Source organism: Thamnophis elegans, chromosome 1 (assembly GCF_009769535.1).
Source record: "Thamnophis elegans isolate rThaEle1 chromosome 1, rThaEle1.pri, whole genome shotgun sequence".
Taxonomy (NCBI): domain Eukaryota; kingdom Metazoa; phylum Chordata; class Lepidosauria; order Squamata; family Colubridae; genus Thamnophis; species Thamnophis elegans.
The window spans coordinates 113,718,772-113,732,804 of NC_045541.1; the positions used below are offsets into that span (position 1 = coordinate 113,718,772).

A 14,033-nucleotide genomic window follows, 5' to 3' on the forward strand; every position below is an offset into this window, starting at 1 on the left:
GTGGTACCTAAGGAATGATCAGATAAGAGAGGACATAGCCTGCAGCTGCATAACAAGCAATGAAACTCCCTAATTTCTCAGGCTGTAAAAAAAGAAGCCAGGAGGCTTGTATTATCAGACTTGAAAGATTCAGTTATTGTAGTCATCTTAAGTCATCTGATTATATTTTCTGTCTGATCTACCTGGGAAGGCTGACATGAGTACTGCAAGGGAAGTTCCTTTTGGAGTTTTTTTCTGTGGCTATTATGTAGCTGTAGGCCATGTGGAATGGACTGTAAGTATAGGAAACCTTGAGGAATGAGAGGTGGCAATGCTGCCTAGGAAACAATCAGATAAGAGAGGCAGGAGCCCCCAGTGGCTTGAGAGTCAGGAAGGAAACTTAGGAAGGATCCACCCTACCGATCAAACAATTAAAAATGCTGGAAGAAAATTTGTACCTTCAGCCTTGCAAGATTGATGTCAGCCCTCCCAGATAATCCAGGCAGGAAATAGGACTAGATGAACTAATTCTACTTTATTGTAAGGCTTCATCAACAAAATCTTGCAAGTCTACTCAGAAGTATTTCAAAGAAGCTTAGTAAATCACAATTTTATTCAGCTACCAAAGACTCACATTGTATCTGCTATATTGCCTTTTCCTTGTATTATAATTAATATCCTAAATTCTACTTAGTCCAAAGTACCTTAATCCAATATGTATGCGCATAAAATTACACACATAATTCTACTTTAGTTGACTTCTCTGTTACTTAGTAAGTAAAGATATACTTCTGCCAAATTCAAAACAAATACTGATTCTGAAAATGTCGTAAATCTGAATGTTTCAAGTATGATATACCCTGAAATATTTCTTCTGATGAATTAAATATAATTCAAAGAGATTTCTATGGCTGAGTTTGATGGATGCTATCACTTCTCATCCAAGGTTCTCAAGGTAGTCCTCAACTTGCAACCATTTGTTTAATCATCATTTGATGTTACAATGGCGCTGAAAAAAGTGACTTATTACCAATTTTCATACTTACAACTGTTGCATGCATCCCCATGGTCACATGATCAAATATCAGACTCTTGGCAACTGGCATGCCCCAGGGTGATGTGATCACCATTTGTAAGTTTCCAATAAGATGGCTTCCAACAAGCAAAGTCAATGGAGGAAGCCAGATTTGCTTAATGACCACACACTTCACTTAACGACTGTTAACAGTTCAGTTAACAATTGTTGTAAAAATGGGGCAAAACTCACTGAATCACTTTCTTGCTTAGCTATAGAAATTTTGGGCTCAATTGTAAGTCAAGGACTACCAGTAATTCTACATCATAACCATGATACGATATAGAATTATCATATCATTGTAGATTATATATTCATAGATATAAGCAGAAGGATAACTCTTCTAGAAAGAGCAAAGTGACATACTACCTATTCTCTATTTCTCAAGTACTTGCACAAAGTCTTGGTTATTAAAATCAGCAGATATTCAGAACTATATTTGTGTGATAAAGCATTTTGACAGATCCAGTTTGTCCAACACATTCTTACCTTCCATCAGTCTGGCAAAAGGTTCTGGGCACGTTGAAGGAATAGGAAGTGAAAGTTTATTCATAGCAACGCCATATGCTACTGCTAGGCCATCAATTCCTCGAAATGGTACTTCCCCAGTTAGTAATTCCCAAAGCAATACCCCATAACTATGAATACAAAACAGAGGTTTAATAACTAATGTAGTAGCTTATAGTATATCTCCTCTAACACAACATTCTGGAATCACTCTTTCCTTAGATATATAAAATAAGTGTTCTCATGCAATTAAGATAATGTACACACAGACAAAAACTGAATTGGAGATGAATGGGGTTGTTGTCAGTTATCCCTATTATGAATATATCATTTAAAAATTATGTTCACCTGGAAGAAGTTATTTTACATGATCATTTAAGACAGAGAGTGATATGGGTATTCTAAAAAATTTTCATAGCCTAAGGAAGTCTCACAATATCCCCTCCCCCCAGTTGCATTACAATTTTAGCTCAATTTAAGACCCATTGACCATTTATTTCAATGAAGTATCATTGATGGAAACCACAAGTCTGCCAGGTGAACTAAGCCACTCCCTCACACCTGTCTTGGGACTATAATTAACATTGTACCGGAAACAAGGCTTAGCACTGCCAATGAAAAGCATCCCCTTGTTGTCAGCTTCATTTCAGTAATGCATACCAGATCAAATTTCTCATGAATGCTTAACAGATTTTAATTAAAGACAGAGTGGCAGAATCCCATTAAAAAAGCAGATCTGTGAATACAGCATGTGCTGGATGGTGCCTTTACAATAGATCAAGCAGTTAAAGTAGTGACGAAAGCTTTTTTTTCATGTAGCAATCCACTTTACAACATAAACCAAGCATAATTTAGAAAATTGGAAATGTCATGTTTATTACAATAATTTGATTGCAAGCTTTAATACATTTAAAACAGAACAGTCAATTGTTGATGGTTTGTCTACAGTTCATGTTCAACAGGAAGTAGAAGCTGAAGAATTTCCAAATTCATATAAGCAAATTTAGAATAAAGTCTGCAAAATGAATATGTGGATTTCGCAACCCAGACCAGATATACATAACATTAACATAAGGTTTGGAAAATCAACAATTGAGGGTTCAATGCAGCAAGAATATAACATTGCGGACTTATAAAAATGTTTTAGTGTTAATAAACATACCTCCACACATCACTGCCTTTAGAGAACATAGAGGAACGGATAACTTCAGGAGCCATCCAAGCATATGTTCCAGCTGCACTCATTTTAGTAGTCTTATGCCATTCTCTGGCTAAGCCAAAATCAGTGATCTTCAAATTTTTGTTGCTCAGGTCTCCATTTTCCACTTTTTCAAGGATCAGTACTAAAACATAATGTGAGGGGGTGGGAAGAAGAGTTAATTTATAGTCACAGAAGATATATATATATTTCTCCCATTAAAATGTCACCATTGCAAATGCCTAAAGATTCACTGGGTCTCTATTTAACCAATGCTATTCCTGATAAGTAAATAGATTACTCAGAACTAAGTGCCAAATATCAGAATACCAGATAACATACCTACCTAGGTTTCAGCTAAAAAAGTTGATGAAGAGATGAAAGAACATATAAATGTATAAAAGCAATTGAACGTTGCAAACCTTTTGTCAAACTTATGTGCTAAGTGTAGTTATCAAGATTGACTTTAAAGAACGTAACTTTGAAAGATCATTAAGAACAGGTATTGTGGTTTATTTTCAAAAGCTAGAGAGCCAAACTCTCCTACCTAAATCTATTTACTTTCCCTTCAAAGTCACATTCATCTAAAGCAAATACCCTTAGGTCAGCCTTGATCATTTTTTTTTTAATGAGATGAACACTGACTTGTAAAATATTGCATTTCACTTAGTGACTAACTCCGCAGTGTGTTATAAAAAAGGAGTACTTCAGATATTTCATTTGTTCCAAATTTCCTTCTTTAACTTTCTAGACCAAAATTATATAAAATGGAGCATGTTTGTAAAATGTTTTGATTCTTTTGATAAGCAAGGCATTAGCTAAGTGAAATTGTTTTTTTTTTTTACCAGAGACATATTTCAATTTAAGAATAGCTCCAACAGAAAGCAGAGTGAGAAGGTTTATGTAAGTAAAATTCTAAATCTATTTTAAATAGATTTTATAATATGATTATTGAAGAATCAAGTGGAGAAGGTGTTTTTAACTGGCATTCATATATTTATATATACATACACACATACATATACATACATATACACACACACACACACACACACACACATATGTATGGGTGTATCAGTGGTGGGTTTCCAAATTTTTTACTACTGGAGTGTGTGCACGCAATGCTTCTGCACATGTGCAGAAGCGTCTGGGCAGGTGGGCGGAGCCTCCTGCCACTGCTACTACCGGTTCACCCGATCCGTGCCGAACTGGGAGCAACCCACCTCTGGGGTGTATATATGTAAGTATGTATGTATTTCATAATACAGGGAGCCCTTGCTTAATATTGGTAATGTGAACATAAGCACAATGTCACACTGCATTGCTTACTGACAGCAATCCTGGCCCTTCCAATAGCCATTATTAAGTAAAAATTGCAGGTTATTAAGTGAGTCCAGGTGGCTTGTAAGCAGGAAGCAGATAAGGCCTGGCATGAGGGGAGGCATAAGCATGGCAGGCCCGGGGATGGGTTGTGCTAGATGGCAGGTGGTAGAAGTGACTGGTCAGAATGAATTGTGACTGGGGAAGGCTGCAAATGGTAATCATGTACCTATGGGATGATAGAGGACAATCCAGATTGACCCAGAGGACAATCATGTGACCACAGCAATGCCAGAATGGCTGGAATTTTGTGGACCGATCCTAAGTATCACTTGTTCAGCCGTCATAACTTTGAATGGTTGCTAAATGAATGGTTACTAAAGGAGGACTACCTGTATTTATCATCTGTCTTAATCACAAAGAACCCTGGCTAGCAAACAAGATTATAAAGACACACAAGGAAAATGATAACACAACAGCAACATCTATAGTAATTTTTTTTATGATTATCCAGACCAAAAGCATGTTAGAATAATTTTGCTTTTAACTGTTTTTAAAAGATCTATAACATCACAGCTATCTAAATATCTGGGGTAAAGCTGCTCCGCTAGTGGATGTTACCAACTGGCACCATTTTTCATTTTAAGAATGCAGAATTACAGAGTTGGAAGGGACCTTGGAGGTCTTCTAGTCCAACCCGTTGCTCAAGCAGGAAACCCTATACCATTTCAGACATATGGCTGCCCAATGTCTTCTTAAAGACTTCCACTGTTGGAGCACCTACAACTTTTGGAGGCAAGTCATTCACTGATTAATTAATTCCTGCAACTAAATCTACATCTGGCCCCGATGATGTCAGTCAATTGATATAAAATGGATGCATAGGTATATGCTCAAAATTCTTACGGAAATCCCTGTCTTTTGCGTATTAATCAGGCAAATATCATAGTACTCAAACAGGGATTGCTGTGTGTTCTAATTATACAACTATTTCCTGGATTATAGATTAACAGTATTATTTATATGGAACAATTAAGTTTGTGATAGAAACTCTAAGGTCCCTTAAACGATGTTCTTGTTTTAGTTCAACATACATAATACGCATCAGTTATAATTTCTCTGGAAGCTGAAAAAGTGTTTCATATAATTGAAATATTTTGAATCAATATGATCCATGCATCTTATAAATCATAGTTCTTAACACTGTAATTTCACTTTAAATTTATGTTGGAGTATGAATGAAATGTGACATTTTTCTCCTTTTCTCTTTATTTTGATTTTAGAATTCCTGGCTTTTATAATTAGAAAAATAGGGCACCAGACGTTATCATATGCTGATATTTTGTGTTTTATAGATAGACCAAAATGTTTTATTTTTAGCTCTATGTCATAAATTCCTAAGTGTGAAATTCTGATTGGTTACTTTATTAATTAGATTAATTCAAACCTGCTGCAGAGGTGAAATAGTAATAAGTTTTTTTTAAAATAAGGGTGCTTTTTTTTCTCCATGATGTTAGACTTTCCAAGAACCATTTCAATAGTTAAAACTGAACTATCCTCATTGTGATATAAATGAAAGAGGTTTTAAGGGTCTATAATTCCTCTGAGTATTTTTGGTAAGCTAAAATATGTTTAAGAATAATTTAGTTTCAAGATTCATTTCTGTTAGACTCCTGCCCACGTTTTTTCCATCACGTTACTTAATCAAGTTCATAAGATACTGAATTCATTTCTCTTGAAAGGACACCCTATTAGATTTTATCTACATAAATTACAATTATCTCATGAGACTAATGGATTTAGCTTCCTATGTTTTCAGGCTTGCCATTCAACATTAGCCTAGCCTCAAGTACTGAGGTAATTTTTCTGATACCACCACAAAATAAAGTTATACAATAATAATTTATTCACTTGTATGCCATCCAACTCTCAATGATTTTGAAAGACTCAGAATGATCAAGCAAAGAAATGCAATAAAAACATTTTTTTAAAAAATGCTATGCATGATGAAGCAAAGAATCTTACTCTCCCTTGATAAACTCCTGAGTGGTCAGCCAGATCTTCATGCCTTTTTATACCACACTGAGGAGCAGCCAACCAAATTGTTTCAGGGAAAAGGTGTTGCTACAGAGAAAATCCACCTCCAGGATTCTGATAGATGACATTTTAAAGTCAAAATAACCTAGAGTATGCCAACCCTGTGGGATGAAATTGTCTGGAACAATGCTTAGGGCCCTCAGCCATGTAGAGCTTTATAGGAAACAACCAACATATTGAATTGCACCTGGAAGTAAACTGGCAACTATATTTGTAGAGCACAGGTGCTCCATAGGCATACTGAGGAAATGCTGATTACTATATTTTGGAGCAGTTAATGGTTCCAGGTGATCTTCAAGGGCAGCCCCATGTTGAGCACATTGCTGTAGTTGAGCTAAAAGATAACTGGGATATGAGTGAATATCTGAAAGCTCCCCCCCGCCCACCCAATCTAGGAAAGGCTGTTTTTGGTGTACCAAATTGAAGTATGTAAAGGCCTTCCTGGCCACAGTTGACAGCTGCTCTTTGTGCAAGTGCTGTAAATCCAGGAAGATGCTCAGAGGGCCAGCAGTCTTGAAGTGGAAAGTACCTCAACCTCCCAATTTGGGTGCCCAAACACTCACAACACTCACAATCATTCAGTCTTGCTAGGATCGACGTCAGAGACAGTGCCCTCATCTAAACTTGGTCAGCCCTCCAAACACTGGGATGGCATCTTGATGGCCTCATTTATATCTCCAGTTTAAAATATAATTGGGTATCATCAGCATACTATAATTACGGAAATAATTTGATTGCAAAGTTAAAAGTATAAAAATTAAAAATAAATCTAACTACTATAGACCAAATATATAACATCGAACAATCCTGTATTACTCTTACAGAATTCAATCTGGGTTGATCATCAGTCAGTCACATTCCATTAGGGAGAAGTTCCCTGAGGATGGGCTCCAGCACGAGTGTGAGAGCTTGGAAGACTAAACCTCTGGTCCCAATGATTGACCCAGATTGGATCCTGCAATAATTATCCTGAGACATGTATATTTGCCTTCATTCATGTATCAGTCTTGACACTGCCAATAACATCCAAGTAAGAAAGAACAATTCATTTTCCTCTAGTCTGTCTTAAGCACTAAAGGTTTCCTTTCATGTTACAAACAACTTGGTAAATTTGGTAAACAAACGCAACAGGAAATAGTTCAGTCAGCAAAATTTCAAGATGGAGGAGGGAGTGTTAGCAGAAGAAACTGAAAAAAAAAGAGGAGGTTCTGGTTTTCTTTTATTTCTATTTTTGTTCAATCAGTTCCTTAGAGGAGTAGAGTGGATTTTCTCTATTCATTATTTCTATACACAGGTTTATAGACCTGGAAATTTGTTTTCGAACATTTCTTCACGTGCTATCCATCTGATGATGACGTAAGTGATCTCACAACTTTTAAATACTATTTTATGCCCAATATTCCTGAAAGTTACTGGCGTTTCATTCCAAATTTCCACTTACTATTGCTGGACTTCAGATCCCGGTGGATAATAGGAACAATTGCTTCCTCATGCAGATAGTTCATTCCTTCAGCAATCTGGACAGCCCAGTTAACCAGAATGTCTGGTGAAATCCTTTTACCAGACAGCACTCTATTTAATGAGCCTCCACGGGCAAACTCCATAATCAGGCAAAGGTTCGGTTCCTTTAGACATACACCTTTAAGGGCAATTATGTTGGGATGTTTTAGCATAGCAAAGAGCTTGGCTTCTTGATGGACGTTCTCAATGGCTTCACTGAGGTCTTCATCTGGATCATAGCGAGCTGCCTTGACAGCAACTTCCTCTCCAAACCAAACTGCACGGTAAACTTTCCCAAAACCTCCAATGCCAATAATTTCCTCCAGAATAAGCTCTGAGAAGTCAATCTCCAGCACTAGGATACAAAATGAAAATGTCTAAGTTTCACAAAGATTACTTAAGACAATAACTGCTATCAGCATCATTCACTTACTGACACGATTTAACCTTGACCTTTTAAGACAAAGGACTGCTGAAATACTTACCTAGTGGAAATATGATTCAGCTCATTTGCACCCTTACCAATGCTAGAAATACTCAGAAAAAATATATTAAATCAATACTGTGATTGTGTCTGAAAAGACAGATTTAATTTAAATCAAATATAACTAAATCATGGTTCAGAAAAACATATTTTAATCATTAAAAATCACAATTTAAATTACTTCCCAGGAAGATGTTTTGTATCATCATGTTCTAATAAGACTGCAATATTGTGCCTGAGGAATGAAGATTTTATTATGGGTAAATATTTCATTTTAAAAGGTAGATGCATTCTTGCCAAACGTCCGGATCTTTAGTTAGTGCCTTAAGATATATGGCTTCAATCTCTAACTTTTCAGTAATGACAATGCATGTTGGGGAATTCTGGGCACTGAAATCCATCCAACTGAGGGAAAACAAGTTAGGGAAAACTGGATTATCCATTAAGAAGCAATTGTTTATACTATGTTTTGTGACTCATTTTAATTAATACCCCTGCTTTAGAAGGGCGAATGCAGTGACAAAAGAGTCAAAGGTCATTCTTTTTCATACTCACTGTTGTGAAAGAGAGGTCAAACATCCATCTACAACATTAAGATTGAAGAACCCTCTCTCAAGAGAGGGGGAGGGATATGACTACCTATCTCCTGTTTACAACACAGCTCTTTCAGCAGTTCCAAGAAAATGCCGTATCCCTTTGCACTATTCAGGTGATCCTGAAGGCACAGATAAACCTCCAAGTGGCCTCAACAACTCTCACACACTATGCTAGTGACCAGATGACTGTAAGGAATATAAATCCTTCCATTCTTCACCATTCATTCAGAACTGAAGAAGCTTCTTGGATGAGAAGCAAAACATCTTCAAGCAAAAACAAAGAAAGCCCAGCTGCCTTTTGAAAAAGCACCTTTGCGTTTCCCCTTCCAACCTTTGCATTTATATTCATCATAGTCTCTTCTTCTTTTCCAGGTGTATTTCATCTCTCCAAATTCTCTGTTACTTAATTTGTTTGATTTTGAAGGATGCTTGAAATGAGAGAGAGGTAGGAGCACATCCTTGGCTGCACTTTTATACCACCTGCAGAACTGATCAGGTCAGTTATCTTTCCTCTTCTCGCTCTGCAATTAACACATGTTGATATACCTTAATTAAAAGTTACTAATACATTTGCAAATATACCTTATAGCTAGGTTCTTTTTTAACTAAACATTTTTTTAACTTAAATCTACCTTCTATAAACATGTTTTTTTGTTATAAGCTATTCTACAAAAAAAGATCAATTTTCAGGAAAGAATGGGCCAGCCACTCTTTCTTAGGTCAACCCAACTTACAGGAGTGTTTTGTGGAGAAATTAGGAGGAGGAAGGAGTATTACGTGAAGACAACAGTATTAAGAACGGTCTATTTATATTTCAATTTTCCTCATTACAAAGGCTCAAGGCAGCTTACATTTTAAAGTCACAGTTGCATGTCTAGGTTACACAACTGTATTGTACTCCTTATGAGTATATCCTTGACAAACTTTGACACACCTCTGGACAGGAGCCCAGTCATAACACGACAGAGTCATATCAGCTGCATTGGTTTTCAGTTTGCTTCCAATCTAAATTCAAAAGGCCACTTCTTACCTTCAAAATCTAAATAGTTTAGTTGATGCCTGGATACCTGAATTATTTTTCTCTGCACAAATGTACTCATATGTTAATGTCACCAGGATAGGCTATGCCATGTAAGATGGGATGCATGATTGGATGCTGATGACAATGAGGTTGAAATGGGGCAGTTTGCTGAGAGCTCAGATTTCCATGTAATAATACATGTGTGAACATCAGGAAGGGAAAGTTCATCATACTGGTGATAAGGAAGATGTCTTATGGCATCATTTGTTTTGAGATATAGCATTATAAAATGTGTACACTGTTCTACTTTTCTGGCTGATATATTACAATTAATACTATAATTCCACCAAAAGAATAATAGATCATTGATTTTCCATAGGAATTTTATAACATGCAAATAATAAAGACTATAGACTGCTGTTCAAATTATGCTCCAAATAATTCCAAGGAAGTTTAAAAGCAGGTACAATTATTTATTTAATTAATTCAATTTATATAGCTCCATCTTATATACAGGACTTTGGGGGACCAACTATTAAAACAGGATAAAACAGAATTAAATTTCTGTTATGAAATATAAACATAAATAACATAAAATAGCCACTGAGAAACACATAACAAGTTTCCTTTTATATTGACATGCTGGAATTGAAAAATACCAATTTTAAGCACAAGATCAATTTGAAAAGTAAAATAATTTAGGATGCAATTTAAGATGATTAATGTACAAGCTCTATATAATATCCTTGACAATGAAATATTGGGGAAATTGACCAATAATTTCCCCAATAACTGTTGTTACAATCACAAGAGGTAAAAACTCCACCTTTGAAAGCCAACAACACTCATCTTGTTCACTCCAATCTGAATTCTTGGATAAGTAGCATGATGACCGATTTGCTGAGAACAGAGAGTGATTTAGCCAAATTTAAAAGAGAATTAGACAAATTCACCTACAATGACAACGAAGATATAAAAGTGATAAGTAGCTTCTGTCTTTAGAATCATCTATCTACAACAAAGGAACCAGCAGTCAAAAAATATGCTGGTTGTATTAATATTAACCCCCAGAATTCAGGTAGTTCTTAAAGAAGAAGGGCAGCATATTAGTTACTACAATACATGCAGTCTATCTAATGAAGACCTTTCACTATTGAAATATTAATGAATAAAAGCAAAAAATGGGGTTTGGAAAAACATTAGAAGTCTAAAAAGTCATATGGGAATTTAATGTTAAAAATCATTGAACTGGAAACATCTTTATCAAGTTAAATAGTAAATTAGGATCTTTAAGGTTAACTTAAGTAGAAAAAAGAAACAGAAGAAGTTATAGTTCTGATTTCCCTATTTAAAAAGCTTAAGCATGCTCAAATTTCCTGCATATTCTTGATTAAGTGATTAAAAGGAGTGAATTTTTTCATTTCAATTAAATTTTTCATTTCATTTACTGCTGTTTTTAGTACTGTATCATAGGACATAAGGATACTTAGATTTTATGAACAGAAAATTGAGATTCTGAATTAATGGGTGCTGAATGGACAGCTCCTTTGGTGATAAAGCATTTGCTAGAATTCTCAACAGCAGTCTGAAGCATATGATTTTGTAGATGAAAAAACTTTAAATGATTACCATAATTTATAAATTATACAGGAGTCTTTAAAAAAAGGTTAAGAGAAGAGTGATATCCTGTACAAATATTTTCATGTAACAAAAAGCAGGTAAATTCAAAGTTAAGTCTTTAAATTTTATTCGATATAAGTCATGAAGATGTTTTATCATTTATCAAATTTTATTCTGTTTAGATCAGTGTTTTTCAACCACTGTGCCGCGGCACACTAGTGTGCCGTGACATAGTGTAAGGTGTGCCGTGGGAAAATTACTTTATATATAGTCAATATAGGCACAGAGTTAAAAATTTTTAACATTTTCTAATGGTGGTGTGCCTCGTGATTTTTTTCATGAAAAAAGTGTGCCTTTGCACAAAAAGGTTGAAAAACACTGGTTTAGATCATGTGTGTGTGTGGGGGCATGTATATACTATATATATACACACAGAGAGAGGGGGGTAGATGTACATTTGGGAACATACACTTTACTTTCAGTACCACAGTGGTCTCAGCTATACAATATTGGTTTTTAAAAAGTCAATATAAAGAATGCCCCTTTGCAAAAGAATGGATGACAAAGGCTACTCAGTGCAATTGCATAAACATTTAGTCTAAATCTGGATTTATACCAAATCATCTCTGTATGGCTAAACTAAATCCTCCAGCTTTCATTATTTGACTGTGTTTTCTGTTGATTATATTACTAGGTTGGAGATCTAAACTTCTGTAACTTCCTTGTGTAATAACAAAGAGTTTGCCACCAAATACCTATTTCTGAGTAGACTTTTGACTGTATTTCTGTGTATGAAAAGAACAAGGTTATACTGCATCAGACAGTGTAGAAATATTGTTTAAATATAACTTAAAAGGGGACATAAGAGACATTATTTATGAAACTTAGCTTCTATTTTTTATTACGCATTTTATTGCTTTTTCTGTTTTATTGTAAGCCATCCAAAGTCATCTATGTGAGGTGGATGTTATGTAAATAAAAATCCTGTAACTTAACTGTTGTCAGTTACAGCCAGGTCAGTTTTACATATGTAAGAACTGAATAGCTACAACTGAAAACAGATATCTTTGTATCATTGAAAAAGCTGCAAATAAGTTTCTATTTTTTCCCCACAACAAATTGCCAATTGTTAATGTTGCTACCAAATGGTCTCAAAGCAACACTATGCACACTTTTTCCTACAGAAAGGCAAAGTGCCAGGAAAGACTTTTTTTTTGGTTTATTGCTATTTTCTTTAGGACAAAATGCATCTCAAAACCAAAAAGAGGCAGCAGTGTCAAAATTACTGTACTTTCCCATTTCAGACTATTTACTATTTCCTTTTAAAGTGGATATAAGTTTCCCATATATTGTATTTTTAATCTCTATTTTCTCTTGCAAATGTTTAAGCTGTAAGAATGAAATGATTTGCAAAATTAGAATATGAAAAGGAAAGAAAAATGCCAAGTCTAGCATTCTTTTTCAAATATATTGATTTTGGCAATAAGGTATAACAGTAATCCAAAGCTAATGCTTTGTACTGAATTTTGTACTATTAACACATTTCAGTTGTAGCCACTTGTTTACAAGGAAATACTGCAAAAGTAACCTGACATAAAACATATTGGAATAAAGATCCTGATGAAAAACATACATGTCTTCTTCTGAAGTTTCTAAGCAGAGCGAGCAAAAAACTGAACTGTTTATGTGTTGAAGCAGAAAGATCACAGGAAAAAGGGGAAATCAGAGAAGCTTTGACAGTTGGGACAAACCACTCAAACACAGGAAGCTTTATATCTTTGTAGTATAAACTGCTGAAATGTTCCCAATGAATCAAATTAATGAATAGAGGGAAATCATCTTGCTAGTTCGTATCAAAATTGAGATTACACCTTTCATAATGACTTTTAAAAAATTACCTTTATTAAACAGCCACTAGAAGCGCATGCAACTGAACAAGGTTACTACTGAGACTTAAGAAAAACACATTGGGCATAAAGAGCATGAAAGTTACAAAGGAGGAAAACAATGACCTATAACAGCACTGATGATGTTACCTAGTATGGGTAATGAAACATCTGCAAGAAAACAAGCTTAGAGAGTACCAAGGTCCCTTGCAAAAACAACCCAATTTAACAAGTAAAAATACACTGCTGAAAAAGGTTTCTCTCCTGAAACAATTACACTCCTACACTGTTATCATTCTTTATTAAAGTAATATACTGTGCCCCTTGACACTCAGCAACACTGGTTGTTATTCTTGAGTGCACAGTTTTCAGAGATGCAAATTAAATAGGAAAACGTAATTAGGCTGAATTTATTTGACCCAGTTTAAAGCACTGGGACATTGGATTATTTCATCTAAACTATAGAAGAGGAGGATGGGGAAGAATATACAATTCTCCAAGTTTACTGGCGCTGAGATCAAGAAAGAGCAAAAGAGGTGAGTGGGGACGGCGGGGATAAACATCAATGGGATACAATATAGCCACACCCCTTCCTTAGATCCCTCCGGAAGTATGTGATTGTCTTCTGCAAAACGTAAGCAAGATCGCGTCTATTGCAGTCTCATTAAGATGGGAGAAGAAGTGCCATCCCTGGACGAAGTTTCAAAGACACGAGTCAAGCGTGTCCTGTTCCTACCCAAGTGACGGGTA

General features: G+C 35.4%; 1 protein-coding gene across 1 annotated transcript in view; it reads right to left on the reverse strand.

The window, feature by feature from the left end:
- Positions 1-14,033, reverse strand: part of MAP3K9 (mitogen-activated protein kinase kinase kinase 9) — a 30,785-nt gene that overhangs the window by 15,865 nt on the left and 887 nt on the right. Inside the window, exons 2-4 of the mRNA XM_032223525.1 lie at positions 7,618-8,031; positions 2,724-2,904; positions 1,544-1,692 (exon numbers count right to left, since the gene is read on the reverse strand). Coding sequence (XP_032079416.1) covers positions 1,544-1,692; positions 2,724-2,904; positions 7,618-8,031 — 744 coding nt within the window. The remainder of the gene's footprint in view (positions 1-1,543; positions 1,693-2,723; positions 2,905-7,617; positions 8,032-14,033) is intronic.